The sequence below is a fragment of the Oryza sativa genome, chromosome 7 (genome assembly GCF_034140825.1).
Source record: "Oryza sativa Japonica Group chromosome 7, ASM3414082v1".
NCBI classification, from domain to species: Eukaryota; Viridiplantae; Streptophyta; class Magnoliopsida; order Poales; family Poaceae; genus Oryza; species Oryza sativa.
Genome location: NC_089041.1, coordinates 13,661,767 through 13,682,514, shown reverse-complemented (window position 1 = coordinate 13,682,514; position 20,748 = coordinate 13,661,767). Strand labels below are relative to the sequence as shown.

Sequence of the window (20,748 nt, the reverse complement as noted above, 5' to 3'; positions counted from 1 at the left end):
TTGTTGTTCACATGGGAAAAAACGTGAGAGGCGAGAGTCAATACTTCGTCGTGAATTTGATATGGTGTTAAGGATAATAAACAAGAGCATACCAGCCGAAAATCATTTGAGGTTCTTGCATTGGGATCTTCATGAAAACTCCCTAGGTTATTGAATGATATATTTTTTCCCCATTTCCCATTTGCCAGTATTCTATAGTGTGCATTACGGAAGTATCTTTGTTTCAGAAAACCTATAAATGTGCTTGATGTTCTTTTAAAAGTGGCGTTCCGTGCTCTGAGGTTGACTGAGTTCTATAGTGTGCTTGATGTTCTTTTGAAAGTGGCGTTCCGTGCACCACCTACCAGGTCTGATACTGCTCATCATTGGCCTTCCCAATTGTATTTTTTTCCTTCCCAATATTAATTTGTCCGTTACGATTTCTGTTGCGTTATATGTCAAATATTAATCATCATGTGGTGATCATGGATTAAATTAGGAACAATGGTTTAATTGGGTTATTCTAGGGAGAAGTGATATTCGTTGGTTGTCACGGCTGCCTGGAAGGGAATTACAGCATTTGATTTTTAGATTTAATAGCTTAAGTATCATTTGGGCTCACTAAAGTGCTTCCTTTTTCTTATCTTTCAGACTTTTACTATGAATTATTTAACACGCATAAAAGAACTTTTCTTGGATGATTTTTTTTATTATGAAATCAACATTTATATTGACAAACCTGCTTAGCTTCAGTTGGACAATGATAAGCTGCAGTAAGGCTCTTTCTCATTGAAGGACATTGGTAGATTCTGCACGGCTGTTCTATTACTAAACTCAGTAGAGAATATATTTGCCCTTTTGCTTGACATCACATCTTTTATTTTCTCTGTTTCATATGGTGTTTTGTTTCTCATTTTAGCTGAACATATGTCTAATTTATTTGTACCGTGATCTTTTTCTGAAGATATTCTCTGCAAAGAGAGGTCATCCGAAGCATGGTTAAAAAACAGTAAGTAGCAAAAAAATCATGGCACATGAGTCAGTGGTACGCAGTAGCAAAAACATAGTTAGGAGTTGCATTGCTGTTTTGCTATTCCAAAACGTTTATGAATTGTAGCAGGATGTTTGTTCCTATTTAAACGAGAGCTTTTAGCCATTTATTACCTTTTGTCGCTTCCCTGCTGGTTATGTTCGAAGAAAACAAAAAAAATCCTTATTGAAATATGCACTTTGTAAAACAGTACGGGGTTCTTATACTCTTTTCTTTAATAACACAGTACAATAAAAAGAGAGATATCATATGGCAGCATTCTTTGTGAAAGCAACACATCCATATCTGGATGTAGTGGTTGCCATAATGAAGACGTCAGTTGTTGAATGCAACACCGCTTGATGTTAAAAGTGGGTCACAATTTCCAGTATTGGAATCTGGTTCAGTACATGGCAATGAAATTTCATTGACTTGTGAAAGTGAGGTATCAAACTTAAGGTTGGTTTCTATTCGTTCAGGGCTTTGACCTTCATTCTTCTCATACAAGTACTTTACAAGAAAATCATGAAAAAGCATGGTGTTTTAAATAGTGGATTACTACCATTTGTATTTGAAACCTTAATTCCTTTCTCAAAATTCGCTACAGGTATACACACCCATGGTACCTCAGATACATCATGTTCCAGGCATTGAAACTGAAAGTTGCATTCATTCAAGTGATTCAAACAATGGATCTTGAATGGCTTTCAACTTCAGGCAACTTAAGCGATGAAAGGTGTTTACTTTTGCATTGCTATTGTATTTTTTTTAGCGTTTTCGACTGATAGAATATCATCTTCATAGTGGCAGTCAATTTGATGTACACACATTTTCTTTGCCTTAGTGTAGGGAAAAGTGAAGGATAATAATTATTGAGAAAATCCATAAAATGCCATTGACAAGCACCCTAATCTAAGAAATGCCATTGACGAATGTAACTTCCAGGAAATGCCATTGTACGAGCCATTTTGTCCCAAAAATGCCATCACCGTCACTTTTACTCTGTTAGGTGCCGTTAATTTTCTCAAAATGACCAAATTACCCTTCTCAACCCATGACAAATTAATCCCCTTCTCTTCCACCGCTGACTACTCCTCTTCCTCCCCTTCACTTCAACCGCGCGCCGGCCACTCCTCTTCCACTTCTTCTCCCGTCTGCGGCGGCTGTCAAGGAGGATCGATGCCGCCGCCGCGCCTCCGCTCACGTCCTCACCCAGAGTACCCCGGTCGCCCTCGCCCTCGAGCTCCTACCGCCGCCGCCGCCGCCGCCGCCCCCAAGCTCCTGCCCCAGCGGCTTCCCCCCTTCCACCACCGTGCAGGGCCCCTCTCACCTCTCTCTCTCTCTCCTCGACGATGACCTCGAATGGCGAAGCCAGGCAGTAGCGGTTGAGGCAGCCTCGCGGCTGTCAAGGAGGATCGACGCCGGCAGCGTGCGCAAGTGGATCTGGCCGTCGTGGCGATGGTTCCTGTCCTCCTCGTCGCCGATGGCACCCCTATGTGCATCCTCACCCGGACCTTCTCCGATGATCTAGCCCTCGAGCTTCTGCCGCCGCCGCTGCCAGCCGCCGGCCCCAAGCTCCAGCCGCGTCCCTCGGCCTCCCACACGAGCTCCTCCTCCTCTGAGCAGCCAACACGCAGGCCTCACCGGAAGCTTTCTTCTCTGTGTACAACAAAAGGCTGATGATTTTGGGAATTTTTGGGGAATGCTACAATACTAAAAAACTTGGGCTAAAATTACTGGAAGTAGATGTTATCATGAACTTCATTTGGTGAATTTTTGAGATTTTTCTCATGTATAGTTTTCCAATGAAAATTCAAAAATCTTGGTTTGCATATACATTATACATCGAAGGGCAAAATAGTCTTTGCACAGTATCTAACTGAGTACAAGTGACAGAGTAGTGACGGTGATGGCATTTCTGGGACAAAATGACTCGTACGATGGCATTTCCTGGAAGTTGCGTTCGTCGATGGCATTTCTTGGATTAGGATGCTTGTGAATGGCATTTCATAGATTTTCTCATAATTATTAGTTGATTATCCTGTAAATTTCTTACCCTTCGTGCTTAATTCCATATCAATCTAAATTCTAGAGTTCTTTTGCTCTCACTGCATTTCCATGTAATAAACACAAGTCTGTAGTATCGTGTTGTATCACTAAATATAACTATCTGTATTGAGAAGTAAAATGAAAATATTATGTTGCCACACTTCTTAAATCCAATTAACGAGTGTCTTAGCTTCCAGTATGTTCACTGATACTGATTTGAAGATATCCTCCGAAATATTTATTTTTATAACTCATTGAATGCTGATGGATTGTGCTTGAACAGGTCCATTGCAATTAGTACTCCAGATGTGAACGGAGAATGTTATTGCCACAATATGTCTTCTTTTGATTGGTAGATTTATATGATCAAATATAGTTGTACCATCACCATGGACGCATTGCTCTGATCATTATGTAAAACTTTGATTTCATTTTTTATATGCATTGGTGCTTCATCTTTAGATTATAATGTGCAAGAGTTTTCTTAGCAGAATCTGTAAAACAATGTATGCAAAATAACTCATCAACGTCATTCCCTGCAAATGTATTCATAGATTTTTTTTCTTACATAATCATTGATTCAGCTTAAAAACAAATGATTAGCCTACAGTAATCAAGGAAACTATGTGCAGGCGGCGCGCCATTGGCGCGCCCCAGCATCTAGTATGTATTAAATACATATATATGTTATGCAAATGCATATGTATATATATATATTAAAGCACTTAACATTTTATGTGCATATATATATATGACCAAAATATATATTTACAATAAAGTAAATGTGTACATGCATATAGAAAAATAGACATGTATTAATTACAATTCATTATAATGTCCTAGCTAGCTATGACTTCGATGTAGTAGTAGTCGTTATCTCAGAAGCTAACGACCTATGAATTGTATTTCCGTCGTAGTAGAATTCACCCTCAAGATCAAGGATTTGTTCGTTGATGAATTCCATGAGTTGTTCTTGAACCGCCGCGATAAATTTCTTGTGTGTGAGGTTATCCCTCATGCGAATAACCTATGAATGTATGAAATTAATTAGTAAACAACAAATTGATACGTACGCAATGAAATTTTGAATTTATTTGTACGTACATCGAGCTCTCTTGTGGTGATGATTTGGTCAGCAAGGCAGTGGCAATACTCGCACACGTAGTAGCCGCACAAGTTAGTTCCCTGGGCTTACTTTGCGCACTATATATACATGACAAACGGCGAGAGATCTAATTAATATACACTTGTATGTATTTGAATTGGAGATTTAGTATAAATGTAGAGCATGTGTACTCACAGGAAATTTAAACTTCCGCCTAAGTCTTTCTCTCCAATTGCCGTGGACCAAATAACGGAACCGATACCAAGCCCTACATGGAGTTTAAAGCTATGATTCGTAGTAGCAATTAATTATAACAAGATTCGTAATTAACATTGGAACTTATGACAGTACCTGTCTATAAGTTCAAAAACCTTGCCAAACGTAGACTTTTTTTTTATCCATTGAGTCATATACGTTGAGTACGCAGGCCTCCAAGTCGAAGAGTAAAAGGACCCAGTGGAATCTACAATGTGCGTCGGATGCATTACATATGAAACACTTAGCATGTTCGTACGGGAATGAAATTTGGTAGGAAGACAGTAAAAACTAACTCTGTGTTGTGCGGCAATAGTATGAATGTCTTGTAATGCTGCGCCTTCAGGAGATGGACGAGATTGTCATCTATGGCTTGTGGATACTGATCGAGCATTGCGACGTTTACTTTCCGAGGGTCGATGAATCCAGTATCGAAAACCCCCCGCCGTCAGGCCCTTTGAATCTACATTCTACAATGATAAAAGGAAGTATATATTATATATGGTATACTTATATACAAGGACCTAATTAATTAAAAGAAACGTAATAAGAAATCTAATTGAACGATACTTACAAAGTCCAACAATTCATAATAGAGACGTCGAGGGCGTCCAGCTGGTATAGTTCGTAGATACCCTTGAAATTGATCCAGAGAATATCTTCTACTTACAAGAAGTCCGTGTCCCTGATCCTCGCTCCGATCATCTCTCTACCGGTGGCGCTCATCTCCATGTACAGTTGATGGAATTTGTACATTTGTGTCGGTAGGGATTACAGCTGCTCAGGCTTGACAAGCGGTTTACCGAGTTTGTACATGTATTTCACTTCCGCCTTTTCGATTGGTGCGCCTCGTAGCAATTGATCCGTAGTTAGCCCGGTGTAATTAATAAAATCTTGTATTCCAAATTCTTCATCGGTCACCAACGGCTCGATCTCCTGGTTTGGTTGCTCTCCAAGTTGAGGGACTGGTTTTGGACTTTTCAGAAGATGCTTTCTTAAGTGTTTGCTCATAGTCCGATAGCTTTATGGCCTCCTTGGCAGGTGCAGACATACCCCTGTAGAAGTTCCTAACACTCGGGTCTATAGGAATCTTCTTTTCTGGACTTCGAGGCTTCAATTGTCTCTTGACTTCTGATGCCACATAAGCATCAAGGTCCTCTTGCATGCAATCGTACCCGGGTCCTTGTTTTTAGCGGCGTCAACTTTTGCCTTCTTCGTTGCCCTTGTGGGGGCAGGCGGTGGAGCTTGGGGGGCCCTTGACTTGGAAGGTGTCGGACGAGGAGCATGCGGAGGAGTCAGTGTAGGAGCCTGAGGAGGAGTCGGTGCAGGAGCCTGAGGTGGAGACGGTGCTGGAGCATAAGGAGGAGACGATGCAGGAGCCTGAGGTGGAGACGGTACCTTTATGCTCTCCAAGCATTCAAACATACTTTCCTTCTCTGCCTTGCTAAGAGTGTAGCTGGCTGGACTCAAGTAATGGCTTCCTTTCTCCTTTGGTTCCGGGTGAAGGTCGCCGCGTTGTTCCACATGCTTCAGATCATTACGTGCTTCCAGTGTATATTTCGACTTTCCATATACATCTAGGAAGCCAAGAAGGTTTACGCAAAGGTTCTTAGTGAGGTGCATCACGTCGATTGCGTGGCGGACGTCCAAGAATTCCCAATAGGGTAACTCCCAAAATATAGAGTTCTTTTTCCACATCGCCGCATGACCATCTTCGCTCTCTATAGGCTAGCTTCCAGGCCTCTTTCCAAACACTACTTTAAGATCTTTAACCATAGCAAACACTGTTTTCCCGCTGCGATGTTTAGGCTTCGTACGGTGGTCCGCCTTATGTTCAAAGTGCTTGCCTTTCTTCCGTACCAGGTGGTTTGTAGCAAGGAATCGACGATGACCCATGTACACAACCTTCCTACAGTGCTTAAGATACGTACTTTCTGTTTCATCCATACAGTGAGTGCAAGCCTTGTACCCCTTGTTGGATTGCCCGGAAAGGTTGCTAAGTGCAGGCCAATCGTTGATGGTTACGAACAGCAGCGCTCGTAGGTTAAACTCCTCCTGTTTGTCCTCGTCCCACACGGGGACACCTTCCTTTTTCCACAACAGTTTAAGATCTTCGACCGGTGGTCTTAGGTACACATCGATGTCGTTACCAGGTTGCTTGGGGTCTTGAATAATAATCAGCATTATTATGTATTTCCTCTTCATGCATAGCCAAGGGGGGAGGTTGTAGATACACATTGTAACGGGCCAAGTGCTATGGCCGCTGCTCATCTCTCCAAAAGAATTCATGCCATCCGTACTTAAACCAAACCGTATGTTTTGTGCGTCCTTTCCAAAGTCTTTAAATTTTCTGTCGATGTTTCGCCACTGCGAACCATCAGCGGGGTGTCTCAGCATCCCGTCCTATTGACGTTCTTCAGCGTGTCATCGCATCATTCTAGCATTCCCCTTGTTCCTGAACAAACGCCTTAGCCGTGGTATTATAGGGAAACACCACATCACCTTAGCAGGAATTCTCTTATTTGTTGGCTGCCCGTCAACTTCACTTGGATCCTCTCGTCTAATCTTGTATCGTAGTGCTTTACAAACAGGGCACGCTTCTAGGTTCTCGTACTCCTCACCGCGATATAGGATACAATAATTCGGACATGCGTGAATCTTCTGAACTTCCAGTCCTAGAGGGCAGACTATCTTCTTAGCCTCGTACGTTGTCTCGGGCAATTTGTTTCCCTCCGGAAGAATGTTCTTGACGAGTTTCAAAAAATCACCAAATGCCTTGTCACTAACACCATTTTTTGCCTCCCATTGCAAGAACTCCAGAGTGGTATCCAACTTTTTGTGCCCCTGCTCGCAACCTGGGTACAACGACGTTCTGTGGTCCTCTAACATCCACTCCAATTTATGAGCCTCCTTTTCACTTTCACAGTCCTCCTTTGCGTCCTGCAACATCTGACCAAGATCATCCGCAGCGTCGTTATCGCCAGCATCCCTGTCCACCTCGCCTGTTTGATTTCCTTCAAATCCAGCGTACTGAGCCCAGTCGGGAATGTTCTCGTCCTCCGTTTCATCTTCTTCCATTTCAACCCCTTGCTCACCGTGGGATGTCCAACAATTATAGCTTGGCATGAACCCCGACTCAAATAAGTAGAAATGAATAGTCCTGGATACAGAATACTCCTTCTGGTTCTTACACTTATTGCATGGACAACAAATAAAACCATTACGCTTGTTAGCTTCGGCCACTCTCAAAAAATAATGCACGCCCTCGATAAACTCTTTGGACCACCGGTCATCGTACATCCATTGCCGATCCATCTACATGAAATGAAAAAAACTCGTACATAAATAAATTTTCATACAATAATGACAGTCAAACAGTAATGATAAAATAATTAAAAACTCTTTCGACAAGCAATTCTTATTAACAATTTTTGAAGTTCTAAACTAATATTAATGTTGTACTTCTCTTAATTTTCAATTTAGTTTGTTTTCTATTTTTTAAGATTAATTTTCATCATATTTTAAACTATGAGAATAAAATTTCTATATATTCTTCTTCCCAACAAAGTTTTGGAGACAAAAAAAATGTGTGAAACATAGCTCCAAAAGTAATATAACAACAAAAAAACATTGGAGGATGAATTTACTAACCTTTTAGACACCTCCGATTTGTATATAATCACTAAAAAAATTTCACAAGAAATTTTGGCATACCTCTCCTCTTTCTTTGAGAAATTTTGAAGCTTGCTCTCGGACTGGAGGAGGAAGAAGTCATATATAAAGGGGGATATTCTAACTTTAGTCCCAGTTGGTTCACCAACCGGGACTAAAGATCCCGGGGGAGGGGGGCTGACAATGTCTGACATCTTTAGAACCGGGACTAAAGATCATCTTTAGTCCCGGTTGGTTGGACTAAAGATCACATATGCCCGTTGTAGCCACCAACCGGGACTAAAGAACCGGGACTAAAGATCATCTTTAGTCTCGGTTTTAAAAGGATCCGGGACTATTGTGGATTTCGGCCGACCGACCAAATATGGTTTCTCCACCAGTGACACATTCATGGGTGCCAAATAAAGAGGAACGGAGGGAGTATCTAATTATTCCTTATACCTATCCCTTAATTTCATCCTAGTTCATGACAAATGAGTGCACACTTAATGACACAAGATTCAAAATCACATACATTGACTGAAAATAATACTAGACTCAAAGTCTCGAGCCCCTAATAGTGCCAATAAAGTTGCCAACAATTTCACCAGCTGCAACTTATCCTCCGTTCAATATCACTGGTCTTGAAAAAACAAGAACTCTACTACTATTGATCTAAAAGCATCGCCAAAACTGACATGGCGAGGACGCAAAAGCAGTGAGATGGTTGGTTAAGAAAATAAACACTACCTAAATGCCACCGAACCAAACCATAGTATTATTTAAGGGCCCTTGGAATCGTAGCAATGGAAAAAAACAGAAATATGACAAACATATGATTCTGATAAGAATAGAACTGTAGAACAGATAAATACAAAACAGAAGAAAACACAGGAAGAACCGTTTGATTGGACAACAAGAAAAAGTATGAATCGGATAAGAGAGATAGACAAAGTAAATTTTTCAAGAGTTTTGAGCTCTTGCTAAGTTTTCTTCAAAATCTACATATACAATGAGTCATTTTAAACATAGGATTTGGAAAGCTCCAATCATTTGTATCAAAGGCCAAATAGAAAAGTTTCTGGTAGAAGAAACGATGACCAAGACTAATAAAGACACATTTTTGGTATCATTAAAATTGAGCATATAAGAGTCAAATGGTTTCCTTCATGATAATGTGTTAGACACAATAATCACATGGAAATAAGAGCATTAATACCCAATCATATAAAAACAGTAATAAAAACATGCAGCCTACTAAAAAGGCTCATCATAAACCTCGTTTAATTGAAATGTTGTCACCGTGGTGGTGGTGAAAGAGGTACAGGCAGGTAGCGATGGATGTGGCAGGTTCATCTCTGACAGTGACAAGTATGCTCCAGCAAATTTTCGGGGCGAACAAATTGACTATTGTTTTGAATCGTTATTACAGAACTATCACAAGTTTCAAATGATATTTTTACTCTAGCCAATAGAATTAGTGAGGAGGTTCCGAGGCGACCCAAGAAGAGTAGGTGGCGGCGCTGTCCAGATCCATGCTCTCCTCGGCCGGATCCGGCGAGGAACAGCGACGCAGTTTGGATTAGCATCAGAGAGCGGCGCAGATGGGTGAGACGCACCATCTCTGGCATGGGGGAGGCAGGGCAAAGCACAGCAACCCGATGAGGATGTAGTGGTGAACTCCGGCGAGAGGCTACGGATCTTGTGCTGCCACGATCGGATCAGGACCTCCCAAGAGTGGATCTGTCGCCTCTGCGCCCAAGCTGGCCATGGCAGCGGGAATTGGTGCCAGCGACGACAATGGAAGGCCAATGCGGCGGGAAGCTAGTGCGGTCGGTGGAAGGGAGGCCAATGAGGCCGGCGTGGGCAACGGCAAGGCCGTCGCGGCCTGCAACCGCAGTCCGCAGGAGGATGACACATGTGACGGCAGGGAGGCCAACGTGCCTGGTGGTGGCGGAGGCTGTCATGGTCGACGACAATAGGCGGTCATCGTGTCAACGGCATGAGACTATGAGAGGTAGCTGGTGGTGGCCTACTGCACTGTCTATGAAGGAGTTGGCGGGTTGCAGGAGGAATCATGGTCGTGTGTGGCTAGTGGTGGGGTGCTAGTGCAACGGAGGATCGAGTTGGTAGACGTTGTACAGGTGGCAAGGCTCTGGGTGTGGTAACGACAAGTGTGGGTGAAGGTGTTTCAGGTGAGAGCCTAGCTCGGGGCTTCCTGAGCTGGCAACCATGTGAGGAGCAGCTCATGGTGGCGCTGTGTTTGTTTTTGTTTTTTTTTCCTGTTACGACCTTACACAGTTATAATCTCGTAATTTTTTCTTACTACATCAATATAAACTTCGCACTATCTTATACGGGTCATTAATTTTTTTTATAAAATATAAAAATCCAGTGGCGAATTCACTGAATTTTTTACATTTTAGTCCTTTTGAAAATCTTATTTTACAAATATACCCTTAAAAAACTTATTCTATAAATAGTCCTTTTGGGGGCGCTAGAGTGACTAGCGCCATGGTACAACGGGACGGCGCCAACATTCTTGGCGCCGTTCCCCTGCCACCGTGGTAGCTGATGTGGCATAGGAGGGCGCCGCCACCCATCTAAACAACGCCAACATGAGCGGCGTGCTCATTCTGAATTCGTGATGGATATCTACCTGCTGGTTGCATGTAAAGTTGGACTACTACTACTAACCTGACACAATTTGGATTGACCGATTGAGAACTGACCATGTACGGTGTTTCGGACAGGGCCAGTTCTCCATCAGTCCATCCAAATTGTGTCAGGTTAGTAGTAGTAGTCCAACTTTACAGGCAAACAACAGGTTGATATCTATCACGAATTCAGAATGAGCACGCCGCCCGTGTTGGCGCTGTGTAGATCGGTGGCGGCGCCAGGATTGCTGGCGCCCTCCTATGCCACGTCAGCTATGCGATGCCACGGTGGCAGGGGAACGGCGTCAGGAATGCTGGCGCCGTCCCGTTGTACCATGACGCCAGTCACTCTGGCGCTCAAAAAGGGCTATTTCTGGAATAAGTTTTTTTAGGAGTCTATTTCTAAAATAAGTTTTTAAAAGGACTAAAATGTAAAAAAATCAGGCGAATTCACGGATGCTCCAAAGTTCAGAATCTCCCGGACGGAGCACGAACATGTGTGTTGTAGCCTTATAGGAGTAGTTGTGAAACCGACCTTGCCGCTGGTCAGCTTCGAACCCAGGCAAGTAGAAGAACCCCCAAATTCCCCCTTGTCGGCCTATCCCCACCCAAAACCCTCGCGTCCACCCGCCCCCGCCGCCGACGACCTCGCCAGAGGAGCTCATGGACGACGCCATCGCCGCGCTCCCGCCGGAGCTCGTCTCCGAGATCCTCCTCCGCCTCCGGCCGGACGAGCCCGAGCACCTCTTCCGCGCGTCACTCGTCTGCAAGGCATGGCTCCGCGCCATCTGCGACCCCGTCTTCCTCCGCCGCTACCGCGCCTTCCACGGATCCCCGCCGCTGCTCGGCCTCCTCCACAGGCTCCGGGTCATAGACGGGGACCCCGCCCCGCGCCTCGCCCGCACCACGGCGGCGCCCCTCTCCCCCGACCCGGCCTTCCTCCGGGCCCTCGACTGCCGCCATGGCCGCGTCCTCCTCCACGCGTCGAACCTCGGCCTCATCGTCTGGGACCCCGTCACGGGCGAGCAGCACCGCCTGCCGGAATCTGGCATCCCGTGGCTGATCTACACCGCCGCAGTGTTCTGCGCCGTCGGCGGCTGTGACCACCTCGACTGCCACGGCGGCCCCTTCCGAGTGGTCTTCGTGGCCACCGACGACGACGACGAACTCGTCAAGGGGAGTGTGTATTCATCGGAGACCGGTGTGTGGAGCACGCCAGCAACTCTTGATGATGGCTATCAATCCTGGGAAGAGCGTTGGCAGGCGGCCCGCAGTAGAGGCGAATACTACCGCACACCTTATGTCCATCCTAAGCGATGTGCCCTTGTCGGAGATGAAATCTACTTCACACTTCGGAACGGCAATACGATCATCGAGTACAACTGGGGAAAGAACCGCTTATCTATGTTTGACCCGCCGACATCGGACTTGTACTACATTGCCCTCACGGTGATGGAGAATGGTTCACTGGGGTTTGCCGGCATTGAGGGATCCAGCCTTAATGTGTGGTCGAGGAAGGTGAATCCACAAGGGGCTGCAGAATGGGTACTATGCAGGATCATCGAACTGGAGAAAATTATACCTGTAGTCGATCTCAGTGATGAAGCATGTGTGGTTGGCTCTGCAGAGGGTCTGGGTGTCATCTTCGTGAGCACAGGCGTTGGCTTATTCACGATCGAGCTCAAGTCAAGGCGGGTGAAGAAGCTTGAAGAGCCTGGTGTCTACTTTAGTGTCTTACCCTACATGAGCTTCTACACTCCTGGTAGTGTACTGAACCTTGCTTGTCTATTTTCCTGCATTTTCTTTACAGCTTCTATATATTTGCTTAGTCACAATGTAACTGCTATTCTGTTATACTGATTGACCAAGACCGTTTTGTGTATATGAGAGAATACTGGATATATGGCATTGGAAATCAGAACCTGAATGTTTTTAATGAGATCTTACCTGTTAAGAACCATGAACATACATTGGTCCAGTTGCTATTATGCATACAAACTTTGTTGATATGATATTATATGTTACCTACTAGAAAAAATTCTATTATTTCTGGCATAGATGAAGCTAACTTCTCAGCCTCTGTTATTTCGTGGAATTGCTGATGTAGTTGATGAAGCATGAAATGGCTATTAGGTTAAAATGGATATTGCTAAATATTTAAAGAACCTTGTTGATATAGTACTAATCCTTTTGCCTTGCTTCAGATTTTCTTTACAAATTATTATGTTACATTCTGACATAGCTGAAGCTCAGATCTCATACCCAATCTAGTAACTTTGGAATTACTTCTAAGTACATAGCTCGTCAAATTGTAAATTTTGAGCTGGACAGTTGGTTCTGAGTTGTGTGCTTACCTACTTGGTGTCTTTTCAGATCGTGGCACATTGTTATCGCTAGCAAGGACTCACTGATCTTTGATCTCATGCTCAAGAGTAACATGTTGCAAAATGGACAAATCCATCGTCTTGGATCTGCTGCGATTGACATCTTCCAGAGATACTACTATGAAGTTGTTTATTTTCTGTTGGGCAATGTAGGTATGAGCAATTCGAGTCATCATGTTCGAATATGGTCATCGTATCAAATTCATCAACCATGAACTGTATTCGGTTTAACATGTCTGGCATATTTCAGTTACTTTTTGGTTTATATTGGGCTAAGGTACATGAAACAAAAATTATATTCACTTGTGTTGCTTCTGTTCAGAGATCTGCAAGTCATGCTAAGCTGAATAGCTGGCTCCCTATTCTTTATTGTTCGTTTTGAGAATGTTGTTTCTGTGATTATATATAATATTGAGCATCAACACGCCCATGAATCCATGATGGTCATGTTTGCTTTGGTGAGCCTTACAGGAATGGGCTAACTGTCCCGTCCAATGTCATGTTTGCTAATGATCATCTGCATGCATAGTTGATAGGCGTCAGCTATCAGAATTTCTTGCTCAGGATTTTATTTTATCAATGTGTCCGCTGAACTTTATTAGTGATCTCGCCCTTCGGCCCTTGTGTGCTATTTACCCCTGACGTGGTTTCTTCGTTTTGGCTGGCTGGCTTTGTGCGGCCCGTGCTGCTACTGGGGTTGCTACTTGTCGGAATAGGGCTGTGTTTGCTTTTTAAGTCAGTGAACTTGCTTGGATTACTTCGACCTGTAACCTGTGTAGTAATAAAGTTTTTAGTCACTCTTGTGTTTCGCTGTTAGCCTGTTACACCTGGATGAAATATACTGATTGCATCTAAATTCAAAATAAGCAGCTGCGGTACTTACTAAAATCCGCTTCCGCTGACGGTGCAATTTTGTGGCTGATCATTCCAGGCTCAGTATACGCATAACATATCGGTTTGCGTCTGTAGGTAGTTTCTGGCTGTGAGAACTGCCAAGACGTTCTGTCAGAATTAGTGCGAGAAACAGCTCCTTCCAATTTTTTTCCTTTGCCTCTTCTTCAGTTATTTCATCTCTTTGGTTGTTTGGAAGGAAAGTACCTTTTAATCCTTGCTAGTTTTGGGGCAAGAAGGGGACGACTCTGGTTTCGACAAACGTTCAGGTCATGTATTAGTATTGTGGTATTATCTTTTCGTTTATGCTTATACTTATCAGCCAAAATTTAAATTTTTAAACTTAAAATTAAAGTTGATTTTAGAGTTTTTTCATCGAAGTTTATTTTTTAGCCTTTGCTTTTATATCACTGAGAACACGTATATAAAAGTTTTATTCACAAATTTTTTTTCGTTTCGTTTGGGGCCGTCGGTTCTGACCGATCGACTGGAGCCCGGCTTGGCTCGCTGCACTTGGTCAGTCGACCTGGCAGGCTGCTCATTTTCTTTTTGTTAGTTTTTCCTTTTCTTACCAGTTTCTTTTGATGAAATTTGCTCTCTTTCTAACTCTAAATTTCTCATCCTGACCCTTTCTCTATTGCATGGATCCTTCTTTTATACTTTAAGAGGAGTCCACAATGTTCATACATGCATACAGAAGTGGGACCCAACTTAAGGAGTTGGTAAGCTGGGTCTTTGTCGCTGTCCCTCCAAGTGGAGCGGCCGAATATGATACTCACTTACCGGTTGACACGTGGAGCAAGGTAGATAAAGTTTTCGTCCTAGTTGTTGATGGGGCCCACCGGTCAGCCTCCAAAACCAATAAACTACGGGAGAGGGGGGGAGGCATTGGGTGTGTATGGAGTGCGCGCCGCGTCGCCCACCTTTTTCTTTGGGGCGATGTGGGCAAGCAAGAGAAGGCATGCACAGCGACACCCCCGCATCGCCTGTGATTTGTCCATAGAAATTGAAATACACCGCAATTAATGTGGATTGATAGGCTAAGGTTGCGCACAAGACCAGGTCAAATATCCTTAATGAAGTATATTCGCTCTAAAAGACCTCGGGCCGCTAACCTAGTTGCGGCGACTGTCGTGTCCCCGAGCTAAAGCTAGCTCGATCCCGAACTGATATTAATGTCGGCTCATCTTCTCTGGCTTGGGATAGTACTCAAGTCCCTTCATCAGTCCACGCTTTGACTATCGTGGTCCCCAAAATATCCCGAGCAGCCGATGGAGTAGGATCCTTGTTCTATTTCTCTGACAATGTTGCTATTGTAACTCAACCCTATTTATCTATCGTCTTCTCCCCGATAGCTATATGCAATCTTTCTCTACAAGCATGCATCGACGCCACCACTGACATCGCCTCCCCACCCCAACACACCATCCCTTGAACTTGCCAACATTGGCGAGTCCCACCACATCCCCCTCCCTGCCTCTCCTCAATCTGGGTGACAGCAAGGTGCCTCCGCCCCCATCGTCTTCTCCGCGTCAGGCTCCCCCCTCATCTGTAAACGCCACCACTACCCGTGCTTCCTAACCCCTCTTGTTTCCATCTATCTCATCCCCACCTCTGATGCCTCGCCATTGCCTTCCTACATCCCTGTTGCTCGATGGCGCCATTGTCGTCTCACCATCCGCCCATGTCCATCACCCCACTTGTCAGCCCTCCACCACTATGGCCATCCTTCTAAGCTCGAGGAAACCCGTCTTGCCCCTTCTACCTCAACCCCAACCCTGAATCTTGACTTGTGAAGGTGTCGTCAGAGTTAAGGTAGCTTAAGTTGTGTCCTAGCTTGGTTGATCATCCGAAAAAGGTAGGAGAAACTCACCGGAGCAGAATTTTTGCAAACTTTGGCCTCCATTTTTCTTTCAAATATGGTTTAGCAATTCCGACTCATGCAAATGTTATGTATCGACTCAATTGAAAGTACAATGTGAAAAATGATATTGGAATGATGTCCAGACGGAAAAAACATAACAAAAATTACTAACTTGTGAATGAAGATCCAACCTTAGAACCTACTCCTTCTGTCTCATAAAAAACCAATCTAACATTGAATGTGACACATCCTAGTACCATGAATCTGAATATATCTCTGTCCAGATTTGATGTACTAGAATGTGTCACATCTAGTACTCGATTCACTTTTTTTTGGATGGAGGGAGTAACATGCTAGCTAGAGATTAATTAAGATGTAACCATAGAACCAAACAAGCTATCTGATCATGCGCCAATATCCGGTTCATCATCATATTGTACCGGGAGGCTATCATCATATTGTACCGGCTTCTTCAAATTTGTCTTCTCCCAAGCCGGCAAGAAATACCACAGTGGGCTCGACACTCCTCCGGCCACCGGCAGCCGCCGCGCGGAGCCCCTCGACGCCACGTTGAACACGAAGGCCTCGTAGCCTCCCTCCGGCGCCGCCGTGTTGTCCCAGTAGTAGAGACAGTCGCCCACCAACTCCGACGAGTCCACGACGACGCGCACCGCCGCGTCGTTTGCCCCGAGGAACACCGCGTGGCCTCCGAGGTCCTTCGCCTCCACCCAGCGCGGCCCGCGCGCCCCCGGGTCGTACCTCAGGACGAACACCTCGCTCTCCGAGACGCGGAGCAGGCGCTGGTCCAGCATCCCCGCCGGCGCGACGGCGGAGCCCGCGCCGCCCGGCCGCCTCCACACCTGGTACAGCACGCCGCCGCAGAGCACCACGCTCTTGGCGTCCGTGTGCCGGGCGATGGTGTCGTACGGCGTCGAGAAGGCGGCGGCGCCCGCGCCCGCGCCGGCCACGAGCGGCTCCACCTCCACGGCCCGCAGCCTGCCGCGGCGGCGGCGGCGGCGGTCGAGGTGGAGCACGTGCACGGCGCCGTGCGTCGTCAGGCAGTAGACCACCTTGGCCTTGCCTTCCTCGCTGTACGCGATGTCGGCCAGGGCGGCGCCGTCCATGAGCGCCTCGGTGTCGACGACGAGGCTCGAGGAGTAGCCCTCGGTTGCCCTCTGGACGGCGAGCCTGTTGGGCCGGCACATGCTCACGGCGGCGAAGTCGCGCGCCGTCGGGCTCGGCGAGAACACAACCTTGGGCGCCCGCTCGCACTCGGGGTCGTACAGCGAGGCGTGCTGCGGGATCTCCGCGCCGGTGAGCGGGTTGAACAGCAACACGGCGCCGCTCGTCGGCTTCCCTGCCGCTGTTCCGACGAGGGCGAGCCAGCCGTCGCGCGTGCCGCCGACGCAGCGGCAGGTTTCGGCGTCGAGCCCCGATGGCTGGTGGAGGCCGACGAGCCGGCTCCAGCGCCGCGCGTTCTGGGAGCAGACGCCGAGCGACACGGCGACGTCGGCGGCGGCGGCGGCGGCGACGGGGGCGAGCGGCCGTGAGGCCAGCGACGGGAGCGCGGAGCGCCATGCGCGGCAGACGGCGCGGCAGGAGGCGTAGTCCTTGACCGGGCAGCAGTCGGCGACGCGTGACACGAGGTCGGGGGTGAGGTCGTCGGACCACCGCCGGAAGGTAGTAGTAGTAGCCATGTCGTCGAGCTCATCCATGAGGGGACGAGATGGCGTACGCGGACGTACGTACTAACAGCGATCTCTCGTCGATATAGGGTTCCATTGTCCAAGAATTACAGATTTATATTATTCAGGAAAAATCTTTTCGCAGAGATCGTATCATCATCAAAGTCAAAAGATGTAATTATCAGCACCTAAAATTTAATCTTTTAGACTAAAAGAATACTCCCTCCGTACTCGTAAAGGAAGTCGTTTTGGATAGCGACACGGTCTCCAAAACATAACTTTGACTTCTTGTTTCTATAAAAATATTTATTGAAAAGTGATATATGTATACTTTTATGAAAGTATTTTTTAAGATAAATCTATTCATATAATTTTTACATTTTCAAACTCAACAACTTGAGAGTTACTTATGATTTATAATCCCAAGGTTTGACTTAAATATTGTTCTAAACGACTTCCTTTACGAGTACGGAGGGAGTATATTAGTTAAGGAATCAGAACCTAAAATTTAATATGTTAGACAAAGAATATAAATTAATTAAGGTAGTTTCGAGGGGACTAGCTATATAACTTCTGATAAGTTTTTTTTTCAAATATAGTTATATGTTAATCGCATTGCAACTATAACATTTATAATAGGGTAACATATATACTCGCTCCGTCCCAAAAAAGACTTAACTTTTAGAGTTTGAATTTTGTCCAACAAAAACCAACTTCTGTCACCCTACCTACTCTCAGCATGTAAAACGAGAAATGTTATTCCTTCAATATCCCTTACGTACCTATCACTATTACTACTTTTTTTCAAAGATTAAGGGTATTTTAGTCATTTTTCATCTCCACTAATTCCACCTTGAAATGCTACGAATGGATTTTTTTTTTGGGACAAAGGGAGTATGTGTTGGACACAGCTCCAACTTCACCTCCATCTCTTCTGAAGCTGGAACCCTAGGATGACTAATTAGCGCGTACGCGCCGTTTCCAGAAAAATCATGTGCGCGGATTGGATTAGGAAGAAAGCGGTAGGTCCACTTATTTGTTACGTGTTTCTTGTTCCGCATAAATAAAAAATCTTCCCAGTGTATTTCTCGAAAAAATTCTTCCTGCTTTTTTTTACTGAAACAAACTTTTAACTCGGAAATTTTTTAAATCAAAATTTGAAATGTTTTCAACTTAGATTCAAAAACTTTCACATCTAGATTTGAAAGTTTAAACTTACATTTGAAAATTGTGAAGTTATATTTTGAAATTTTTAAGTTAAGGTTTGAAAACTTTCAACACAAATTTAAAACCTTTTCAACCCGGACTTGAAAACTTACAAGTCCATATTTGAAACTTTAAACTTAATTTGAAAACTTTCAGCTCGGATTTGAAAATTTTCAAATCAAGATTTGAAACATTCAACTCGGATTCAAAATCTGTAAACTCAAATTTGAAATCTTTCAACTTAAAATTTAAAACATTCAACTTAAATTTAAAAAACATTCAAACTCAAAATTTAAAACTTTTAACTAAAATTTTAAGAACTTTTGGACTCACATTCACACGTGATTAAAAAAATTCACGAAAAAAATCATGTGAAAAATTAAAATAAATCGCGAAAATAAAATCATGCGCATGAAAAAAATTATGTGAGACCCGCGTAGGACGTTCGTTGGCAGGCGCGCGCATGCTAATTATCTTTTATGCGGGAACACAACCAAACGGTTTCAGCTCCACCCAAAAGGGGAGTAGAGTAGGCTAGAGTGCTCGCGCACATTGAATTAGATCGGTGGAGCTATATTTAGGGCTTGTTTGGGGAGTTTAAGATTCTGAGAAGCAACTGGTTGAAAGCCAGCTTCTGAGCATTTGGAAAAGCTGGGTTTCTCAGCTTCTGGCTTCTAGTTCATTTTCTGGATTTTACAACTACAACTTCTAAGAATCTGGACCAAAAGCTGGACTGTTTGGGGGAGCTTTTGATTCTGGGAGAAGCTGCAGTAGCTAGAAGCTCCCCCAAACAGGCCCTTAGGCTGCTTCACAACTCCACTCTAGACCCAACTCTTGAAATTAAATTTAGGAGTTAAAGCCCTTACAAACAGACCATATACTATGCACACAAGCTTTGTATGCACACTCCGTATACACCAACTAACAAATATCAGCAATAAATCTAGGAAAGATTGTGCATATAATTTCAATAGTACTACACCTCCATGTAAAATTTTAACCTAAAATTCATTATATTTTAGTTATAAAAAATAAAAAATGTGTTAGTTTTAAGACTATAAGTTTGTGAGAATCTTGTCTTTTTTTCTCTATATATGATGAATTTGAAAATTAAAACTTACATGCAGATATAATACTTTTGAAGATACATGTAATTTTTTCTAGAATTTTTAGTGATATTTGTTAATTGGTGTGTACAGTATTTGCACAGAAAGACTTGTGTGCATAGGAAACGTTTCTTTACAATAGAACTTTGCCTATAATTTGCACAGAAATTAGTACACAAAAGTGGGCTTGCTCTGTTTTTTGCTCTACAACTTATAGGGGAGGGAAAATTTTTATACCTACAAACCGAATGGCATTGATATGTATTAATTCTTACGAACTTAAACCCTTTATTTTTCCTTTTAACTACACCAGCCCTAATTTTTTTTGCCAATCTTCCTCGCACAAATCTTGATAGGAATCTATTGGTCCACAAAATAATCGACAGTTTTCCAAACAAAACATGTCAACATTTTTTTTGGCAAATCTGTTTTCTAAAAGTAGAAAGTATCTATTCGGTGCAGATTTTTTTATTCCCATTGAAGTTTCAAACAACTTCGCATAGAGTTCATAATTTCAGTATCCATTTACAAGTTGAAAGTCCAGTGGGTTTTAGAACACTGAGAAGAAAGTTTCATATTTTTTGTGGCATTGACGAGTTTTTGCGGTTGTCCAAAGAGTTGAGGTCTTTTGTCCTACTTATGTTGATCGTTATTAACTTATTATTATGTAGGAATGATGTGGTTTTTGACAATAGAAAGATCTTTTTCTCCTTTGCAGGTTATCTCTTTGATTACTTATTGGCTCCTACAAACTGGGTTTCTGGCTATCCTTCAGAAGCCAGGTTTACATGATATTATTGTTGTGGCATATCAGAGATTGGAGTGGGTGGCTAGGGAGTTTTTTTGCATAGGAGCGCGAGTAGCGATCTATAATCTTCGGATTGAT

The 20,748-nt window shown here is 44.0% G+C and overlaps 2 protein-coding genes and 1 long non-coding RNA gene across 3 annotated transcripts; 2 read left to right on the top strand and 1 right to left on the bottom strand.

The window, feature by feature from the left end:
• LOC9270014 (uncharacterized) lies at positions 1-3,607 on the top strand. Its single transcript, XR_010742560.1, has 6 exons — positions 1-146; positions 228-347; positions 944-988; positions 1,257-1,468; positions 1,617-1,745; positions 3,342-3,607. It is a non-coding gene; the product is annotated as an uncharacterized lncRNA (long non-coding RNA).
• Positions 3,608-11,267: 7,660 nt separating this feature from the next.
• On the top strand, positions 11,268-13,557 carry LOC4343043 (uncharacterized). The gene is made up of 2 exons (XM_015789934.3): positions 11,268-12,488; positions 13,100-13,557. Exons 1-2 carry the CDS (start codon positions 11,390-11,392, stop codon positions 13,135-13,137), a joined length of 1,137 nt encoding a protein of 378 aa, XP_015645420.1. The 5' UTR covers positions 11,268-11,389; the 3' UTR covers positions 13,138-13,557.
• A 2,712-nt stretch (positions 13,558-16,269) lies between these two features.
• On the bottom strand, positions 16,270-17,637 carry LOC136357482 (uncharacterized). Its single transcript, XM_066312754.1, has one exon. The coding sequence runs from the start codon at positions 17,578-17,580 to the stop codon at positions 16,270-16,272; it is 1,311 nt and encodes a 436-aa protein (XP_066168851.1). The 5' UTR covers positions 17,581-17,637.
• Positions 17,638-20,748: the final 3,111 nt, after the last annotated feature.